At 40.8% G+C, this 21,825-nt stretch overlaps 2 protein-coding genes and 1 non-coding gene across 4 annotated transcripts in view; 1 reads left to right on the top strand and 2 right to left on the bottom strand.

Moving 5' to 3' along the window:
* Nucleotides 1-17,194, top strand: part of LRRC34 (leucine rich repeat containing 34) — a 37,229-nt gene extending 20,035 nt beyond the window's left edge. Inside the window, exon 12 of the mRNA XM_006150267.3 lies at nt 17,178-17,194. The gene's annotated coding sequence lies outside the window, so the exon portion shown is untranslated. The remainder of the gene's footprint in view (nt 1-17,177) is intronic.
* On the bottom strand, nt 1,940-19,874 carry MYNN (myoneurin). 2 transcript variants are annotated; one of them, XM_006150263.3, is made up of 8 exons: nt 19,252-19,873; nt 17,948-18,239; nt 12,393-13,186; nt 11,207-11,366; nt 8,379-8,557; nt 6,989-7,072; nt 5,884-5,970; nt 1,940-3,569 (listed from the first exon to the last, which is right to left on the bottom strand). In XM_006150263.3, the coding sequence occupies exons 2-8, from the start codon at nt 18,211-18,213 to the stop codon at nt 3,307-3,309; spliced, it is 1,833 nt and encodes a 610-aa protein (XP_006150325.1). In that variant the 5' UTR covers nt 18,214-18,239; nt 19,252-19,873; the 3' UTR covers nt 1,940-3,306. The 2 variants fall into 2 exon arrangements, with proteins under 2 accessions (XP_006150325.1, XP_006150326.1); XM_006150264.3 differs by lacking the exon at nt 6,989-7,072 and having other exon boundaries at nt 19,252-19,874.
* Nucleotides 19,875-20,410: 536 nt separating this feature from the next.
* On the bottom strand, nt 20,411-20,483 carry TRNAV-AAC (transfer RNA valine (anticodon AAC)). The gene has a single exon. It is a non-coding gene; the product is annotated as a tRNA-Val (tRNA).
* Between the last annotated feature and the right edge of the window lie 1,342 nt (nt 20,484-21,825).

Genomic DNA, 21,825 nt, shown 5'->3' on the forward strand with positions numbered 1-21,825 from the left:
AAGGAGAATGGATAAGGGATTGCAGCATGGTCATCTCCCCCTCCCCCAGGGGTGTGTGATTTCTCACTTTCCCTCTCTTCAAAAGGAAACCATAAATATAGACAATATCTACGGTTTATATCTATGGTTTCCTTTTGAAGTGTCAAATTAGTAATATAGTAACAACAATTTAATATAAACACAAAACAAAGTTTTCTTTAGCACTGAGACTTTCAAGAATCTTTAATACTTAAATACCTTAATAACCTTTAATATTTAAATAGACCCTTTCCCAAAACACTGCATTATAACAAATATTTCTATTTAAAAATGGACTTACAGGACCAGCAGATGGCATGATGGCTATGTCGCTGTACTCCCATGTAGTCAACTGCGGTTCTAGTCCCGGACCCGATGGCTTAAACTCAGGCCAGGCACGAGTGTGTGTGTGTGTGTGTGTGTGTGTGTGTGTGTGTGCGTGCGCGCGCGCGCCCAAAGTCCCAGAGGAGAATGGAGGAGGAGGGATTGGGGCATGGTCATTCCCCCTTGGCGATGATTTCTTCCTTTCTGTCTCTCTGTCGAGTGCACACCCCTGTAGCAAAAATCTTGAAAAAACAAAAAACCTATGCCTGGGTTTTCAATTCCATGCATTTTCTCCACAAACTTTTGAAGTACTCTTATATTTCTCTTACTGCTCGCTTTTGGTTTTTGTGTGGGATTTTGTTTTCCATCCGTTCACTTTAAGTCTGTGAGTTTCTTATAGGCAGTGCAGAGTTGAGTTGTTTTTTTATTTTTTAAGCCCTTTCAGCCTTTAGTCTATTTATATTCAGGGCTATTATAGGTAGGTAAAAACTGACTGCTGTTATTTTGTTAGTTGTTCTCTGTATTCTTTGTTTCTTTCTCCCTCTCTTCTTGTGCCTCTTTATGGTTTGGTGATTTTTTTGTAGTGGTAAAGTTTGATTCTTTCTTTCCTTTTTAGAGAGATTTTTGCTTTAGGGCACATGAACTAGGTGCGTGCGCGCGCGCGCCCATCCCCCCCAGGGTGATTTCTCACTTTCTTTCTCTCTGTCTCTCTTTGTATTTCTGGCAAGCGCATGTGCCCTATAGCAAAAACATCTCTTAAAAAAAAAGGACTTACCTAAAATGATGAGTACTAGAATAACAGTTACAACTACAATATATACATACTATGATAAATAATAAATAATGGCATAGCATGAGGAGAGTGACAAGGGACACTCAGTCTTTATGCTTTCTTTACTTGTCACTGTGAAAGAGTAGATAATGATGATTCAAGCCACAGCAATTTAGTAAGATTATTCTAGCTAAGAATCAGATTATACAATGAAGAAAGGCAAAAATCAAACACTACCACTCTAATAACCAAAATAAATGTGTAGGGTAATCCATGCAAAGGCAAAATGCTAATCATCGTATTAGAGGACACTGACAACTATACCTCTCGAAGAATTATGACACCACTGTAGCAGTTTTTAAAAAGAAATTTTGTTCGTCGGATGCATGAATTAATGAAGATGCAAATTAAACATAACTTCTCTGTTTCAGTAGACTTCTTAAGGAGGCTGTCTTAATTTTCTTTAATTTTGTCAAACTGCAATAAAGTGCTATCAAATTTAAGCCAGAATAGATTAGCTAGACATTTTATAACTTTGTAAGTTTATTGAAATTCAGAATATTAGCTAATACACACGTATAATTAGACCTTTTAGAAAAATCATCAAATGCTAGATTTGTCTTATTTACCAAGTACTGGATTTGTATTTTAAGCTCTCTTTGGCTAAGTCAGTCCCATGAGTGGCAGCTGATGATGAAATGCTTGCGTCTGCTCCGAGCGGGTCAGGTCGCATCCCCACAGTCTACAAGAGTTAAGTGTTTTGTCCTCTAACCGGCCGCTCTGACTGGACCCCAAACAGAGAAAAACCACAACTAAAGAAACTAATGCCAATAGAAAACACATTAACTTTATTACAAATGTGGTTTAAAACCCGAAAACAAATAAGCCACAACTAATGCATGGCAGAAATCAGAAATAATATCAGCATGGTGCTTGCCCCACACTGTACAAGCTGCTCTGAGAGACCGGTCAGTTACCGTCTACAGATGAGGCAGTGGGATAAATCAATAGCGGGAGAGGGAGGGCGGAAAGGGCGGCAGCAGGTATCAGGTAATTCTGGATCTCCTACATTCATTTAGGAGGAGAGGACTTGTGAAAGAGCACGGCAGAAAACTATGGTTTAATTTACAAAATTTAAAGCCCAAAGTTATAGAAAACGGAATATAAAATGTTTATTAAACTGGCTTTCTGATAAGCCAAAATGTTTACTTATAACTGAAGTTAATTCCTTAACTCTTTATGTAATATAATGTACCAAATTTAGAAGTTCAAGTGATTTCTAGTATGCATCAAGTTTTACCTAGAAAATTCCTTTTTAGAATTTAATATTTATTTTAAAAAGTGCGTAACAGGCATGAGAAGTTTATCAAAAGTTTTTCAAAACTCAGTATATTTTTCTTATTTCTAGTGATCTAGAAACCTAATAAAACATAAACTGAATCAATTTTGAAACTTTTTTGACAAGATTAAAAACACCAAGTATCTATTTAAAATTAATTTTGAAAATATAGTCTATGACTCAAACCAAAAATACCAACCATTAGTTTTCTTCAGAATACTGAGATGTAAATAAATGAAAACTTACATACAGCTTTCTAGCTTTTAAGAGAGACATCTCATTTTTGTTTCATTAGAAAAGTTACTTCTAATGAAATATAGTAAAGAAAATCCACAATCCTTTTCAGAATCTAAGTTTTTAAAGGCAGAAATAAGAAACTGTATTTCTTCTCCATAGCTTATGTTATGTATTAGTCTATAGGGCTTACAAAACAGCAAAACTCATAGCTCTTACTATCATGGATTTTGCTTACATTTTAAAGGTACAAAAAGAAATCCCACAGGCCAAAACTGAATCAGTGAGATTCTACTTAAAAAAATGACGGGCAATTCTAAAATGCAAAATTAAAGTGGAATTAAGACAGCTTTAAAAGAAAATAAAAATTACCCACCCTAAATAGTGCTACTATAGTAACTCATTCCTTAAAAAGCTGCGTAACAGTCCAGATATGAAAGTCAAAAATCAAAACGAACACTGCAGTCACGATGCAGCATCAGGTGCTTTTACTCAGGTGAATGAAAAGTAACGGCCACGACTCAGATGAACGGGGTTTAATGTGAACACACGCACCCTCCCAGGGTTATTTACGCTTACTGCCCAACACGTCTGAACAATTAACTTATTTTTCACAGAGTCAGTATAATTGTTGTAAAAAAATCAACTGTGGTTCTGAATACCCATTCACAGCTGACCTCAACAGTGCATCGGATGTAGGAGACTGAGTATCTGCCACAGGCAGGAGCATGTGGTGGTCCTCAGTCCCAAGTGGAAGAGCCAGTGGCAAAGTCATATCAGAAGGCTTCACGTCCATTGTTTCTGATAAAGGGCTTTTTTGTGTGGAATCTTGTTCGTTCAAAGTGTGATCCTCTACACTGGAGTCTAGAGTTTTATCTGCACCTTAAAAGGAAGGGGAAAAAAATGTACAATCCTCAAAAACTGAACAAAACCAGACCACGGAGAGCTGTTTCTGATCTAATTTACCGCACAAGTGTCCATTTCACACCACCTGCGGCATCTATTTCCCTGGCTGCTCTAACACTCTCCTCAGGTACGCCTCCAACTGGAGTGTGCATTCTACTCCTACGTTCCGTGAGCAATTTGTCTCCATTTTCTGGCTCACGTTCCTCTTCCAGGCCGCAACTAGACTGTAAATTTCTTTTTTTTTTTTTTAATACATTTTTTTCTTTATTTACATTCATTCACTGTACATCATTATAGCATACAAAATGAGATTTTTCCATTGAGAATACACTGTATATTGGCTCAATCAAGCACATCAACATATGTGTTATTGTCAACAAATCATTTTCCATTTCTTGTTTTCTGTATATTTTGCCTTTTTTCCCATCCTTGATTCCCTATCTCACCCTCTGCCATCTCCCACCTTCTCTAACTCCTTCAAAGGACTGATAGTGATTTACATAATAAATACTGTTTGTTCACTGAACGTTTGAGTAGTTCAAACGAGTTTGTGACTTCAAGTTCAGAAATATGACACTTTCATATATTCTCAAAGATGATAAATTCTGTTCTACTCAAGGGAGTAATTATCATACTGACTGAAGATACACTTTTATCACCAAATTTTCCATTAGCTTGAACATGCTTCTGTCACTCCAAGGTGCTGACGTGATTTCAGTTTCACTCTCCTCATCGAATAAGGCAAAACTGCATGCTTGCTTTCACGACCTGTGATTCTGTGTGTTCTTCCCAGGCCACTCTTCGAACCAACCATACAGCCTTTACTGCCCTGCCCTAGTGACCCACTCGTGAGTTCTCTACCTGGAGTAAACCCTTCCTTCCTCATCTCTACCCTGTAACGCTCCTTCACCCTTCACGTTCCCAAAGATGAAGCCTAGTTTAATACTCATGCCAGAAAAAATCATTATCTACTTTTGCAGTTTCATGACCATTGGGTCCTACCATTTCTTCTTGTAATTACAGCTATTTCTTTAGATTTCCGGCCTCCTACATGGGGTAGTAAGCTCTTTGAGGGCCAGGACTACACTTTGTTAGACTTCATATTCCCTGCACAGTTCTGTGTACTTTACAGGTATTTAATAAATGGTTGCTGAACTGTGACTCACTGTAGTTTTCAGATGTTCCTTAATTCTCATGAAATTTATGTTCACTGTAAGAAACTAACTGCCAGCTTTATACACAGAAGCAGCCTAGTGTTGCTTCTTATCATGACAGGTAGATGGGAAGCACAGGACCAGTGGGTGGCATGGAGGTTAAAGCACTGGATCCCACATGACCAACTCTGTGGTCTGAATCCTGGACCTGGTGGCTTAAAAAACACATTGGGCATGTTCATGTGCGCCCAAAATCCCGAGAGGAAAATGGAAGAGGAGGAATTGTGGCACGGCCACCCTCCCAGAGGGTTATTTCTCACTTTTCCTCTGTTTCTGTCCCTCTCCAATGAGCACAAGTGCTTCATAGCAAAAAAATATCTTAAAAACAAAGAGGAAGGAGAGCATGGTGAAACTTTTTAAGGGCTCATTTTAGGCAAAAGATTTAAAATTTTGTAGTCTGGCTTTCCATTGTTACGCGTTATGACAATCTGGGGCTACATGTTTCCCCATTTCCTCTCACACATCTATGGACTGGTGTTCATGGTAATCCTTCTCCTCATAACCACCACAGTACGGGTGACCCAGACCTCTGTATGGGGAAGAGTGATACAGCTTGCTTATATATCCCTTTATTCTTAAATTGTTCATAAGTCAGGTTCTTAAAGAAAGAACAACTTCAAGTATTTTTTATTAGGAGCTCAGTATGAAGAGAAATCCAGAATGAGCTTTTCTGTAAATTATAAAGCCACTGTCTTAGACCAGTTGCTATGGTGTGGTGGTAACACAGGCTGGAAGTCTTACAGCTGACCAGGGGTTAGGGTCCCCAGAACAGCTTGAAAACACTGGGCACATGGGTGCCCAGGATCCTGAGGAACTAAGCTGGAGGGCTCAGGGAAGAGGATCAGGGCGTGACGAGACCCGAGGTGGTGGGTGGGGGTGCTTCTCTGTCTCAAACAAGTATATACGCACTCTCTATAGTAAGAACAAAGCTAGAAAAAGAGAAGGCTGCTGTCCTCACATGTGTATGTCTAGTTTTTGTAAAAGACATCTAATTTGCTGTAAAATACTCATCTGAACATTTTAAGAAACATGACCAATATAAGAGCACCAAATTTTATAAAAACATAAGCATTTACCAGAATGGACTTTCGTTTTGTGCTTTTTTAAATTTTTTATATCTGTGTAAGAATTTCCACATAATTCACAGATAAATGGTCTTTCTCCTGAAAAACAAGAAAAAGTTTAAATCTTTGATATATTAAACCTGCTAAGACAAAAATACCAATGTTTATGAACATAAGACAAAGTAATTAGTGTCTAAATTTAATCATTTGGTTATAATTGTGAAAAAAAATTATATATACATATGCACTCCTTTATATAAAGCATTCCTATTTCAGGGGAAATTGAGCATTTTCATTAACAGAAATTTGTTGGCAAACTAAAAACAAAACAAAACAAAAAAATTGGTATTTTATTTCTGTCAGACATTTAATGAATGTCAATTATGTGCCAGACCTTGGCTAAGAGATATAGCTGAGGGGAAAAAGTGTAATTATTGTTTCTGCTCTCAGGTATCGTACAACTTAGAACATTCTTTAAAAATACAACACACTACAATATTATATTCTTTTGAAATAAGAACTGTTCAGTGCATTATACTGCAAATTAAGGAGCATCAGAGGTTGCCAATAAATTTGTGAAATCTTCACTAGGTACTCATACTATACTATGTAGGTATTACGAGGAAGAATTTTTAAAAAGAAAAAGGAGAGGGCACTTCGAAGTGGTATTTGCCTTTGTTTTAAACATTTTTGACATTCAATATTTTCTTTATACTACATACTATTTATAATAGACACATGAATATTAGAATTCATATCTTAAAACTTGCATATTAAACCCTATTTAATAAAACAATCAGTTGTTATTTTGGTATTAGCTATTCCTTTTCATACATCTGTGCAATTAAATCAAATCATTTAAAGACTAATAGTTATCTAGCATATTTCTAGGAAAATCTATACAATTTTTGAGCAATTTCAACTCACACTCCAAACAACTAGGAAAAACAACAACAACAAAGTAAGTACATATGAGCTTGATAGATACACATTAAATATTGATATAGGCAGAGGATGACTAGATACCATATAGTCTATAAGGGTTTAAAAAGTCAAGGCTTACATTAAAAGAAATTAAGAGAGAACAAAAAATAAGACGTTCTCCCTAAACACAGACCTGTATGGGATCGAAAGTGTTTGTTGAGCTCTCCTGAGGAAATAAAACTTTTCCCACAAATACCACATATGTATGGTTTTTCACCTAGATGGAAAATAAAAGCGAAGTGGTGTACTATACCAATATAATACTTATCAATCACAAGTAATCTAAAGTAAGCTGTTCTAAAATATTATCCAAAATAAAACCTCTCTACACTGTTTTTGGAGGTATTTGCAGTGGTCCAACTTAAATGAATATTGTAACCTGATACTTGTCATAATTTAGAACTCATTCCTCCAAGTGTCCCTTCTAGTGGTAAGTGGGCAAGGAGTTAGATTTTCCTAAGACTAAGAACCCGTAAACTCAGGACCAGCAGCTAGCGTAATAGTTATGTCACTGGACTCCCAAGTGTTCGCCCGCGGTTCGAGTTCAGGACCCGGCATCTTAAAACTCACGCTGGGCAGGTATGCTAGCGTCCCCAAAATTCTGAGAGAAGGGAGGAGGAAGGATTCTGGCGTGGTCATCCCCACCCAGGGGGTGATTTCTCACTTCTGGTCTCTTTGGTGAGTGCATGTGCCCTACAGCAAAAATCTTTCAAAAAAAAAAAAAAGAAAATTGTAAATTTATCAAGTCTTGCTGCTACATTATTAAAAGAGAATAAAAGTACTTAAAATACCCTAAAAAAATGAGAATCTCAGACTAACAGAATTTGTTTCAACTGTTTAATTTGTAAGTCTCAGAATTCTGTAAAGGAAAGGTCCTAAGAAGTTTGAGTTTTTTTTTTTTCTTTAGAGAGATTTTTGGTATTGGGCATGTATGCTCACTGGAAGGACAGAGAGACAGAAAGTGAGGCCAATTTCTTCTCCATTCTCCCCTCAGAATTTTGGGCACGCACGCACACGCGTTCCATGTGTTTTAAGCCACCAGGTTCAGGACTTGAACTGCATTTGACTACATGGGAGTCCAGTGACGGGACGTAATCATTATGCCATCTGCTGGTCTCAGTCCTAAGAAGTTAGGAAAGCAGTGTTCTACTCATAGCACCCTTCATCACTTAACTGTACTCCACAATTTTATCCAAAGGAAATGAACCTTCAAGTCCTTAGGAGATTTTCTAAGGATTTTCTCAAGTCATGTCTCAATTCAAGTTTATTATTATCAAATTTCTCATTGATTTTAATGTAAGTTACATGATAAAAAATTATATTGTTCTAGAAAGTAAGAACCATATATTATTCTAGAAAGTAAGCCAGCTGTTATAGCTAGTATTTATGTGAAGATCACAAGCACAGCTCAAGGACACACTGATACCTAACTACAAGGTCTACATCTGCTTTCTGTAAAGGTTCAATTCCCCTTTTATTTACAACTTGCCTTATCTTATGCAGTCTCTCCATGTAACTCTTACCTGTATGTTTTCGAGAATGAGTGATAAGAGAACTAGAGACAGCAAATGCCTTCCCACAGGTATCACACACATAAGGCTTTTCTCCAGTATGCCTACGGACGTGATAGGTCAGTGTGCTGGCTTGGGCAAATCTCTGCCCACATCTATCACAGACGTAAGGCTTCTCTCCACTATGCTTCCTGGGAGTAAATAAAACGACAGTCTGGTAAGTAAAACCACCTGAAGATCAATCTACACAGAAGGACTTTTTTCATATAGCATTTTACTTCCTTTCTTCCTAACAGACCAAGACTATATATTTAGAATCAATAGTCGTTTCAATGTAAATGCTACCAAAAACACAACGGGACTCAGAGCCTAGTGGTTAAGGGAGCCAGATCCCACATGTTGGACCAGGTGGTTCCAGTCTCAGCCCCAGTGGCTTGAAAAAATATGACGGGGGCCAGCCTGTGGCCTGATGACTAAGGCAGCTGGACCCCACATGGCTGGCTGTGCAGTATGAGTCTTTGACCTGGGGACTTGGAGAAACATCACTGGTGCATGTATGCCCAAAACTCTGAGAGGAGGAACAGATGGTGAAGAAAGGATTGCAGCGTGACCACGACCCATGAGGGGTGCTCTCTCACTTCCCCTCCCCATCCCATCTCTGGTGAGTGAACACACATACCCTCTGGCAAATTAAAAAAGAAAGAACAGAAAAACAAGCTGGGTGCATGTACACACATGCCCAAAGTTCTGACAGGAAAGAAAAGTGGAGGCAAAGGGATGCAGTGTGACCACAGCCCATGGAGGGGTGCTTTCTCCCACTCCTCAGTCTGCCTCCCTGGTAAATATATGCACCCTCTGGCAAGGAGTAGTTTCTTGCTGTCTCTCCGGTAAGCACACATGTCCTTATACCAAAACAAAACAAACAAACAAAAAAAAGACCACCAGATTTGTTCCAAGATAGTTCAAAAAGTTTTGCCATCATTTTAATATACTTGTCAGTGTGCCCCAATACAATTATTTTTGCTAGTCCACTTTCTTACTTGTCAACACCTCCCTTAAACAGCCAGTATCTCCTCACCCATACTTACTCCCGGCTGAATCCTTGCTTTCTATTTCACCAAGAAATTGAAGTAATCAGAAGGTTTCTCCGAGCAAAACTCCATCCTTGTGCACCCGCACCTGTATAGTCTGTTCTTCCTCTAGTTAACTGTGACACGGGGTGACAGTTCATCTGAACCTAATGACTCCCATTTGTATACTTGAAACCCTACTCGATGACATCGCTCTTGCAGTTTCCTCCATCTGACGTCATTCATTTTCCCACCCCACTGGATCACAGCATACACATATAATGATATCCTATAGTCATTAAAAACAAAATAAACAAGAAACTCCTTGACCTACCTCAACCGCTTCTCTATTTCTCTACTCCCCTTCACCAAAAACTTAAGTATCTGGGTTTTTTTAATTTTTATTTTAGATTTTTGCTACACAGGGTGTGTGCGCTTGCCAGAGAAGCAGAGAGACAGAAAATGAGAACTCACCCACCTGGGAGGATGGCCACCCCACTATCCCTTCTCCTCTATTCTCCTCTTGAGATTTTTGGTAAGCACACATACATGCCCCATGTGAGTTTTAAGTCCCCGAGTCTGAGACTTGAACCACAGTCAACTACGTGGGAGTCCAGCCACATACCCATTACACCATATGCTGGTCCCAAGACTCCAACTGTTCAACTGATATTTCATTTATTCTCAACTAGCACCTTGTATCCCACCTCTGCTAATGACACTTTTCTCAGGAACATCATTGACCTCCCATTTTCTAAATTCAAGTCAACTCTCGGTCTTCATCTCCCTAACATTAGCGTTCTACCCAGCTGACTGATCCCTTTTGGGAATCATTTCCTTCCCTGGAATGTAGGGCAGCCTGCTTTCCCGGTCTTCCTTCCTGGTCACCTCTGCTAGTTTCTGTCCATTTCCCAGAATGATTAAAGTCTGAGTGCATCAGGACTCCATTTTTTGATCACTCTCTTCTACCAATATTCACTCTTGGTGACCCTATTCAGTGTTTTGCCTTTAAATAGTATCCACAGTCTGATGACAGCCAAGTTTGTATCTTTAGTTCAAACCAGTTCCCTGAACTGCAGATTGGATATCAGCTGTGTACTACACATCTCCACTTGCGTGTATGACAACCACCTCTGACAGTCCGCGCTCAGACTGTCCAGTTAAACTGCACTCACATGCTGTCCTTCCCTCAAACCTCCCTCAGTTAACGGCAACTCCGTCTTTTCAGGCGCTCAGGCCCAAACCCTTGAAATCATCTCTGACTGTTCTTCCTTTCGGACCCCACGTGCAATCTGTCAGCACAATCTGTTGTCTACCCTTAGAATATATCCAGAATCCAAACACTACCTATGTTCCTCAATGCTACCTCCCTGGCCTGAACCATCACGACTCTTACTTGGGTTTTATCTACTGACTCCTCACTAGTCACCCTGCTTCCACTCCTGCAGCCAGGTGATCCTGTTAAAATGCAAGCAAAATGTTCACTTCACTTAGTTCCGTCTCGAGAGGAAAAGCTTTATAATGACCTACAAAACTTTTTAATCACCAGAGCACCCTATCATCATTCTAATCTTTTTTTCCTAGTTTTCCCCTGGCTTATTCCTCTCCAACCATGGCTTCCTTGTAGTGTCTTGAATGCACTAAGAGTATCATATAGTGGAACACAACTAGAACTTCACTGTCCTGAATTCGAATACAGTAAACTAAGATGATGGTGATTACCAGGCTAAAAGAATAAACAACTCTGTTTTTTTTTTTTTTTCTTTTTACCTTGCATGAATCTTGAGATTGCTAGAAGTTGCAAACTGTAAATTGCACACATTACATTTATAGGGCTTTTCCTCACCATGATGCACGCAACTGTGGAAGACTAGCTGGCATTTCTGAGCAAATCCTTTATCACACAATTCACATTTGTATGGCTTCTCACCTAAAGGAACAAGTAAATAACATTCATATTTAGAAGGAAATAATTGTTTTAACTGCTTAAGTCATATATAAGCTTTCAGAAGAATTCATCAGTAGTACTGGCTTTAGAATTCTGAAGTGTTAACTGCCAGAGGTAAAAGCAAACAGTATCTCTTTTGAGACTACAGAAAATACTTGTAGAATTAAAAGAAATGAAAGTTTCTCGATTCGTAACAGTGAAAGGTGATTAATGAAAGAAATATATACTGCAGCTTAAAAATCACAGATCTAAGAGTAACGGTGGGCATTAAACGCTTTACCACCAGGAAGAGGACATGCAAAATAAGGATAAGAGTAGGAACAAGGAAAGAATGTATATGTAATTCTAATAAATGTGTTCGCAACCAATAAAGTCTAGAAAGCATGTAACGAGAAGGTTGGCTTTATCTCAAAATTGGCTTGAGTTGTAATTACACTTTTTTCTCTATCAGTTTTAATATCTTTCTGTTAAATACTTAACAAGCTATTATCAAGACCAAGTTTAGGGGACCAGCAGTTAGTTTAATGGCTATATCTCTGGACTCCCACGTAGTTGACTGCGGTTCGAGTCCCAGTCCCAGTAACTTAAACTCACACCGGGTGCATGTGCGTGCGTGCCCAAGATCCTGAGAGGAGAATAGAGGAGAAGGGATTGTGGCATGGCCATGCCCTCTCGGGGTGATTTCTCGCTTTCTGTCTCTGTCTCTCTGGTGAGCGCAAGTGCCCTATGGCAAAAACCTCTCCAAAAAAAAAAACGTTTATGCTTCTTTTGAGGGAAAATGGTATAAAGAGCTGATGCACTGAGACTTAACATATCAGTTACAGTAAAACTAACAAGTCATTAAATACTTGGTCATGATTATAAATAAAATTTCCCACCTAACATTGCTAAATACTGTTATGAATAGAATATACCAAATTTTGGTCATGACTATTCAACACTGTGCTAATCTTTATAAAACATACTCTAGTCATAGTGTAAAAATCTCTCCCCATAAACCAGTCTTACCTGTGTGAGTTCTCACATGCGTTTTCAGCTGATTACACTGGGTAAATGCCTTTCCACACAAGTGGCAGACATAAGGTTTGACTCCTTTATGTATTCTCATGTGCCTTCTCAAGCTGCTGGCTTCTGAAAACACTTTCCCACACGTGTTACACACGAGCTTGGCTTTGGAAAACCTCTGATCCAGCTCTTCCCCAGAGTTCTCCAGCTCATACGGACTCTTAACACTGGCTATATTAGACATAGAGTGTTCTTTCAAAGCACAGTTTGGCTGTGATTTTCCACGCTTCCGTGTCACTGTGACGGCTGGTATGCTATCTTGTGCTGGGAAAGTATTTTCCACAACTGATGTCAACTCAAGTTCTGCATTATCAGTTCTCTGTGTACACGGTTCGACTATGGATGCAGACAATTTATTTGCATCTAGGAATAATTCCACAGATGTATTCTCTAAAATGCCACTGGGATATTGCACGGTTTTATTCTGCCCTGCTTTCTGAGAGCTGGAAGCCTTTTTCTTCTTTTTAGTTTGCGATGATTTCTTTGTTAAGCCCCCTTGTTTAGGACTTGCCTGAACTAAGTCTGTAGATACTTCTGATTTCTCCCGACTGTTATAATCTCGTAGAGTAAGAAGACAAGTCTGTTGATTCAATTCAATGTTTCCGGTAATGCTAGATATTTCTGTAGAAGAGGGATTAGCAATAAAAGCAAAATCTTCCATCTTTATTTTACATTTAGTGACCACCTCTTCCACTTTGAGATAGTCAGCGGCCTGATGAATTTCTTTAACATTCCAACTGTAAGGAAACAAGGCTAAATGACAATATTCTGACCAAAGAAAAAATGTTTTTGAAACAGAGCTGCACATACTTCAATGTCTTTTAAAGACCTAATGAAGCAGAATGCTGAAAATGGCATTAACTGAGAAAACAACGAATTTACAAAATTCACTCAGGATGTTTAGGCAAAAATCTCCAATTTTTACAGAACTTGAAATGATAAAGAATGATATTCACAGCTGCCACCACTACAGAAAAACTGAATAGTCTTATTTCCTGGCTGTTTGAAACAAAAAAAACCAACCTGGAACACAAAAAGCACAGATAGCTGTTGGTAACTCACTGGCTCCTCACTCACACTGAGGCCTCTTCAGAGAGCAACCCACTTTTCTGGGCTGGCTATAGAAGTCTGACTGACTGTTTCCTGTCACCTTCTCCTGCCCCCTGGGAGCATTCTGTGTTTCTCAAAATCTGCCGTGCACGTGAATCACCCAAAGGGCTTGTTAAATGTAAGTTCAGGTTCAGAAGGTCAGTGATGGAGCCTGAGATTCCCCCTTCTTTTTTTCCTTTTTGGCTTTAGGGCTCTGTGTCACCAGACTCAGAGAGGGAACGTGAGAAAGCACCTCTTCCCACAGACAGGACAGCTGCCTGTAATCCCCTCTCCTCCTCTGAGATTTTGGGCATGCAGGCCCAAGTGCCTGGTGTGTTTATCGAGCCACTGAGCCGCGGACCCAACAGATGGCTATGTGGGATCCAGACACCTTAACCTCATGCCATGGCCTGATTCACTCCCTGATGAGACTGGTGCTGCTGGTCCAGGGCTCACACTTGCAAGAACAGCCTTTAGAATGAGTTAAGCTATTGCCAGCAATCTTCCCACCTTTTCTGGTGATGCTGAGCCCAAGTCAGCTGGAGAACTTGTCATATTAGAGTTATATAGGAAGTCTTTAGTTACCTTTTCAACACTGCAGTCCCTATTAACTGAATACATGTGGTTAAGAGGGACACTAAGAAATATCACATAGTCCCTGCCCTCCGGAATGTGAAATGCACTGAAGAGTGGGCTGGGCACTCCAACACTGGCTCTGGCACTACCACCTGAATTAGTCACAGTAAGTCAGCTTCTTTGGAGGCTTCAGCATTCCTAGCTGTAAAATCAGAGTTGAGTTGGTATTAACACTAAAAATAGGACTTTCGTAGTTATCTGAGGATGAATTTTCACACACAAACACAGCCTCACGTAACTTTCCTGTGTGCCATTACCCCAAATGTAGCTTAGTTCCTGGGAAGATGGTCAGTGATCTGTTCTACCTCTTCCCTGTCCATGAGTATAAGCCAGGGAATTATTGTAATCACAGCTGAATTACAAAATAAATACAGTGCCAGTAATACTATTTTTAAAAAAAGGACTAAAATTTGAAATGAAATGAAAAATAACTAGTGCCATGAAACTGTCAGATCTCTAAAAGTATCTTACCATATTTATAAATCTCTACCCACATTCCCATCATCTTCTAAGTAAACCTGCTTTGCCTCAAGTGCCATCTGTATGTTTCCTATTAGCCTTAAAATGGCTTTTGAAAAAGTCTTTTATTATAATCATTTTTCCGCTCATTATAGATTAAGTAGATTTATAGGCCAATTTGGAAACCTAACCCCAAGCTTAAAGAATATTTCATTTTCTGGGAAAATCCATCCCAGGTCCCTAAACATATTACAAATAAACTTTTGGCATATAATCTGTTTAAGTCCTTCCCCAAGATAATGAATATTATCTAAAATGTTCTTATGAACCTTGGCTATAATTCAAAATAAATAAATAAATATAATAATCTCTGCAATCACATTAATTCTCTATTTTCAAAGAAACAGCACAAATGCCCAAATATAAAAACACCTTTCACCATTTATGCAAAATATTTTTATATATATGCAACACTATCACTCGCAAATTATATTTCTTAAGCATTTTTATTGATCTTGTTACAAAATCTATTATTTTAAAAATACAATAAATGAGATACTTCTAGAATGAAAATCAAATTTACCACTTGCTATACTTATCTAAAACAGATCACTTGGTCTCAAATTATAATTGTGCTAAGTGTTCCATGAAATGAACCATCAAATTGATAACGAGGTCAGGCTGCCTTTAAAACCGATACAAACTAGCATTAAGTCACACACCAAATATTAAATATTGAAACAGTAATTCATATAAACTATTTATCTGTTCATATATAGCCTAACATGTTAGTTAAAAGAGCCAACCAGCACTTGTTTACTTCAATAAATCATCTTCTGCTTTTGTTTATAAGCATTAGTTTACAGTGCTTAGGAACTGGTTTTCATTTTTTGAATAATCATCAGAAGGTCATTTCATTACATTTGCCAGGTGTATGGTCATACGCTTAATGAGAGTAGTTCACTGAGGCCTCAGAACATGCCTGTCAAATCTAATAAAATTCTCACTTTACTTACAAATGAAAAACCAGAGGTCCAAAGCAATTAAATTACTTGTTTAAGATCATAGACTGTTAGAACCAAACTTGACCAAGGTAATCTGGCCCTTTGAGCCCGCCGAGTTCTGCATTACTCTGCCAATTTTCTTACCACTACTTATACAGAGTCTCGATTTTGGCATAAGTCCTCGCTAACATTTCTAGTTGGGCTCAGTTAGCTTCCCAGTCCCCAGGGAGGATAGCCGCCAAAAAGGCTTACCAAAGCACCTGACTCTTCGTCACGCTGGTCATAAAAGCGCAAAGACAGGAGGACTGCAGTGTGTTCAGATCAATTCAATATTTTCTTTTTTGGCATAGTTAATTGAGAAAAGGAAACCATGAAAGTACAGGCCAACCAGAATTCACTGGTTTTACAGTTATTGCCTACTAAGTATTCTAAATACTTAGATCAGAAGCACCTACATAACCAAGTATTAAGCAAATTTAATTTATCATTTGAGGGACCAGCAGCTGGCGTAATGGCTATGTCACTAGACTCCAATGTAGTCGATCACGGTTTGCGTTCCGGACCCGGTGGCTTAAACTCACACTGGGAGCATGTGCATGCGTGCCCAAGATCTCGAGAGGAAAAGGGATTGCAGCGTGGCCATCCCCCGGGGCGGTGATTTCTCACTTTGTCTCTGTCTTTCTGGCAAGCACACGCATCCTATAGTGAAAACCTCTCCCCCCTCCAAAAAAAGTTTATCATCTGAGATTAATCCATGGAACTCTGTTCCTTCAATAAGCTTACATAGAATTGACTCACTTGAAGATTCTATTATACTGGGACCAACAGTTGGCGTAATGGCTATGTCGCTGGAATCCCACGTAGGTGACTGCGGTTCGAGTCCTGGACCCGGTGGCTTAAACTCACACCAGGCGCGTGTACGTGTGTGCCCAGGATCCCAAGAGGAGAATGGAGGAGAAGGGATTGCGGTGTAGCCGTCCCCCTGGGGAGTGATTTCTCACTTTCTGTCTCTGTCTCTCTCTGTCTTTCTTGTGAGCGCACACACCCTATAGTAAAAATCTCTCTCTCTCGCTAAAAACAAACAAACCCAAAAAAAAAAAAAAAAAAAAAGATTCTACTATACTGAAACTTGAAAATAATTAAAAACATCATGACTACTTCTATTTCAAAAAGTTTGAGAAGCAGTCTGATTCTAGCTTTTAAAAGAATTATATTACCATGATAAGCCAAAATTTAAAAGGGAGAATAGAATTTTGCTTAATGTACACATTTATAAAGATAATCAGGAAAACAATGAAAAAATATGTATCAAAATGTCAATAGATGTGGGACCAGCAGATGGCACAATGTTTACGTCACTGGACTCCCATGCAATGGACCACAGTTTGCGTCCTGGACCCAGCAGCTTAAAACTCACACCAGGCACGCGTGCACTAGTGCCTAAGATACTGAGAGGAGAATGGAGAAGGAATTGCTATGTGGTCATCCCTCTGCGGGATAATTTCTCACTTTCTGTCTCTCTGTCTCTTTGTCTCTCCAGACAGTGCATAAGCCCTATATATAGCACATGTGCGAGTGTGTCCAAAATCCCAAGGAGAATGGAGGTATGGTATGGCCATCCCCCACGGAGGATGATTTGTTTTTTGTCTCTCTGGTGAAAGCACAAGTAAAAATAGTAAAAATCTCTCTTTAAAAAAGGGAGGATGGGGGCCAGCAAATGGCATAATGGCTATGTCGCTAGGCTTCCATGTAGTCAACCGAGGTTCGAGTCCCGAACTCGGCGGCTTAAACTCACGCTGGATGTGTGTCCATGCATGCCCAAGATCCCAAGAGGAGGATGGAAGAGAAGGGACTGCAGTATGGCCATCCCCTGGGGGGTGATTTGTCGCTTTCTTTCTCTCTGGCTTTCTTGTGAGAGCGTGCACCCTATAGCAAAAACCTCTCCAAAATAATAATAATAATAATAAATGAAGTTAAATAAAAGAATTCTTTAAAGAAAGAAAGCAAGGGGAAACTGAAATTCACTTTAGAATTAATTATATTTGATCCTCAAGTTTAGGTAAACCACAGGCTTATTTCAGTAGATGAATCTGTCAGAAATGTTACTGTTTAACATTACCCTTTCTGTCCTAATAGAAGAATGTTACCTGTTCATCCCAAATCATTGATACTAATTTCTTTATCAGAACAAATAGTGTGCAAATGTTTGAAGACTCTGAGTTGGAATGAATGAAAAAAAAATACAGATCCACTTTAGCTCTACAGATTACTGAGCAGCTTTTATAAATGAAAATAAAATGTGTACTTTACCTGTCAAGATTTAACGTTCCTGTGTATATAAACTCCAACAATTTCTGAAATCCATCAGCCTTTACCTGACTCTGATCAAGAAAGACATTGTTCTCAGAAGTGCTTCTGTAGATCGCGCCAAAATATTCACTAAACGAGGCAAGCACATTCCTATGAGCTTTAAACTGGAATTCCCCAATCACTATGGTGCAGTCACAGAGAAAACCTGCTTCCCGTTGTTTGTTCAGTCTCTCTAAAAGGTGCTCGCAGTGATGTGAATACTGCATTTTTTCTATCAGAATGGAATTTGACCCTTGATTTAAAACACAAAAAGAAACAATAAATTAGTAACCATAACCTTTCATCAAACATTCACCCAAGCAATTAATAGGAAACACAAGAAGAGGGGGATGGGGCTGGCAGGTAGTGGTGGTTAGAGGCGCTGGACTCCCACAGGGCCTAAGTGGTACAAGGCCCAGACTTGATGGCCTGCTTTCTCACTTTCTCTCTCGCTCTGTCCCTCTCTGGCCAAATTTTTTTAAAAGGTAAATAAATGCTTAAAGTTAAATAAAATAATTATTTAAAAATGAGAGAATATTAACATAAGTTTAAAATTAGTCGTATTTTATTTCCTCTGTAAAATCCTTATCAAGCTTACATATATGATTAAAAATACTAAAGGGATTAGTGCCTTTTTAAAAAATCTTGTTTCACCTTGGCGACTAACACGATTCTTTGGCACAACAATAAATGCAATGAATGAAAGTATTTCCACAAGCTGTCAAAATCTGATCAGTAGAACTGTCAGACCTTCAAGCCCAATTGGCAACCTCATGTTAAGAAAAAAAATTAAATCAGTAAGAAATGAATTCTTAGAGACAGATGGGGGAGGGGGGCAGGTATAGATTTTTAAAAACTGCTCTCAAATGACCGAAACCTGTTAAGTTTCGGCGGTGAAGTTTCTTCCAAACGCGAGGCGGGTGCCCAGGGGGCGGAGAATGCACGGGGACAGGGGTTGTCAAAGGTTCTGTCACTCGCCCCAAGAAGGCCACGCTCTCTCCTCTGTCTTTCCAAGCGAGGCGGCAGAGGCGAGTGGCAACCCAATCCGACTGCTCCTGGCCGTCCGCCGCGCTGCCCTCCACCCAGTCCCCACTCCCGCGAATTCCCACAAGCAGAGATTGTGGCCAAGGCCACCACCGGAGCGGCCTCGCCCAAGCTCTCCACCTTCGCCACGACCCGCGCTCAAGCTCCGAGGAGCCTGCCCTCCGAGGGTCCAAAGTCTGGAGAGAACCGGCATGACGGGCGCGGAGGGAGTCGGCACTCACCGAGAGAAACCTAAGGGTGAGCACAGTTTTCTCACTCTCTCTCCGCCATCTTGGGGGACGTCACCGCACCGCGCTCCGCCTCTCCCTTCTTCCTCCGACGGGACGTCACGTCCGGCTCCGTCGCCCGGCGGCAGTGCAGGAGGCTCTGAGACGGTGGAGGTCCGATACCAGCCTGGGCTGGCCCGCAGATACCCCACTCCCCAGCAACCCAGAGTTCCCCCTAGACAGAGGGCGTCATGGATACGAGACCTAAGGGCTCCTCGTGTCTTCCTCATTCTGGGAATTCGTGGCCGACGGCCAGCGTCTCACGTTCGGCGTTGTTTCCGGACGGAGGCCAGGCCGCGCAGCACCGCGGACCTTTTTCCGGTCGCCCAACCGCGCACTGCATGCTGGGGCTTGTAGTTGCGCATCCTCTCCCAGCATCCTTCCCCCTCCTCCAGGCCTCGCCAGTACGAACTGTTGTTTTGTGTACACGGGCTTTCGGCCCTGGGGGATTTTAAAATTGAGGCTGATCACCCCTTTCCCAATTACATACCCGAAAGCTCGTGGGACCCCCTGGGTCTTGTCTGCACCAGCCAACTGCAGCTCGGTTTCCAGGATACCCTTAGCTGCTGGTAGTGGAAGCCTGAGATGCATGAAAGCAAGGCGAAGCAGCTGGGCACAGAGGGCATGCGCAACACTGAAGGAAGGTGGGCTTTATACCGGAAAAGGTTTTCCTGTGTCTGGGCTAGAAACATTTTAATACAATTATTAACATCGGTTTTGGATTTTGTGCAATGAAGGAAAAAGATTCTAGCTATTTCTATAACATAAAGGTCTCAGGACAACAAAGTCTTGTTGGTAGTTTACAGTGGATCCTTACGCAGTACTCACGGACGTCATAAATTCCAGAGAACAAAAACTTTTGTTACTTTTTTCTGTCAAAGGTTATGTTGCAGGACCACATCAAGACCTCATCTTGATTTTACAGGACTGGGTTTGAATTTATTCATCTCTTTTCCCCTAAGATTTTTTTTTTTTCTCCCTACCAGTGTGTTGCTACTCTGTAAATTTCTCTCCTGCCAATAATCATGTTTGTGTGCAATTTTATTTATTATTCTATTGAAAAGGTAATTTATGAATTCGCAAGTGTTCATGATTGTTTGTGGAGGTAATAAGTTGTTTCCGCCCGGTTTCGAACCGGGGACCTTTCGCGTGTTAGGCGAACGTGATAACCACTACACTACGGAAACCTTGGTGACACTAAGGCTTCTAAAAGTCTCCCATAAGTGTTCTGTAAGTGTGTATTCAGCAAACATTTATGATTGATTTAATTAGGATTACTGTGCTTTTTATCAGAAAATGCAAAATAACATATACCCAATCAAACAGTGTTAAATCTATTTTTTTAATAAGTTTTTGTTTGCCTGCACTTTCAAAGCCCTCTGGGAACTGCTGTAGAAAGGAGGCACCCACGAGTTACCCTTCCAGTGGGTACACTTTCGTCTTTGGTGAATAAAAGCGTGTTATCTGATCCGCGCTTCTCCCTGCCCAGTCGACCGACCGGGGCATCAGTCGGTTGGGGAGGGAGAGGGGCGCGCGGACCTCCGAGTTGCGGTGCTCGGGGTGGCGCAGCACCAACCGCTCTCATTGAACCAGCACAAACGTAATCCTTTCAGCCTGTAGTGGAAAATTACTTCTGCATTTTCTCTCCCTGCTTCGAAGACTAATAGTTGTAAGATCCTCAGCAGCGTGGGCACAGACACCAACATGCGTTTGCCCACTTGCAGTGTGCTTAAAATTTTTCTAAACCCGAACTGCCTATGACCTAAGGAACCTTGCTTTTCCTTTAGAGTAAGACAGCCCCTGTGCCTAAAAATCAAGCCTACGGTAGGAGAATGAGCCTCCAGGTTATGCTGAAGCAGAGAATCCGGCAAGACTGCTAATGAAATCACACACACACACACACACACACACACACACAGCCCCAAGAATTAACCATTTTGATCGTGTACAATTAGTTCTGAAGCAATAGGAGAGACACAGCAAAGCGTGGACCAGTATGCAGAAGCAATGATAAAAGTATTTAAAGCTCAGTTTTAAATCCTAGCATTTTTTTCTTTTTATTTTAGAAGTTGGTGAGCGTTTCAGAAGCAAGAACAGTGCCTCCGTCCTGTGAGCACTTCTCCCAGTCAAATGTCCTTTCTCGGTTTCCAGGGCTCGTTCCAAAGCTTCAACCTGCCCCGGAGAAGGACACCCGCTGACCCAATTCAGTGTCTTTGGGAGCTAAAACTTTTCACGTAGCTTTCGGGGCGTTCGAGAAATCCCCGTGCAAAAGGTTAGAGTTTTATCTTTGGGGGGAAGTCGGGGTCTCCAGGTACTGGTATTCCCGGATTCCAGGACAGCAGGGTGTCCCAGGCGGTGCCGGAAGCGTTCGCGGGCGTTGCTGTGGGCGCACCGTGGGCCGGAGGTGCAGGGTCGGGCCGTCGGCGCCGGGGCACCTGCAGGGTCGGGGCTCGCTGGGGGCGCAGGGCCTCTGTGACGCGGCGTTCCAGGCCGTCAGCCCCGCAGAGCCCGCGGCTGGAGCGGCCGGGG

Source organism: Tupaia chinensis, unplaced genomic scaffold (assembly GCF_000334495.1).
Source record: "Tupaia chinensis unplaced genomic scaffold, TupChi_1.0 Scaffold000281_1, whole genome shotgun sequence".
In the NCBI taxonomy this organism is placed as follows: Eukaryota; Metazoa; Chordata; class Mammalia; order Scandentia; family Tupaiidae; genus Tupaia; species Tupaia belangeri.

Bases quoted from the DNA above. Each gene is read 5' to 3' on its own strand.
- MYNN (XM_006150263.3), bottom strand. From the start codon at position 18,213: ATGCAGTATTCACATCACTGCGAGCACCTTTTAGAGAGACTGAACAAA. The intron at 13,187-17,947 runs GTAAAGTACACA...GTTTCCTTACAG, and splicing joins GGAACGTTAAATCTTGACAG to TTGGAATGTTAAAGAAATTC. The intron at 7,073-8,378 runs GTAAGAGTTACA...TTTTCCATCTAG, and splicing joins TCATTCTCGAAAACATACAG to GTGAAAAACCATACATATGT.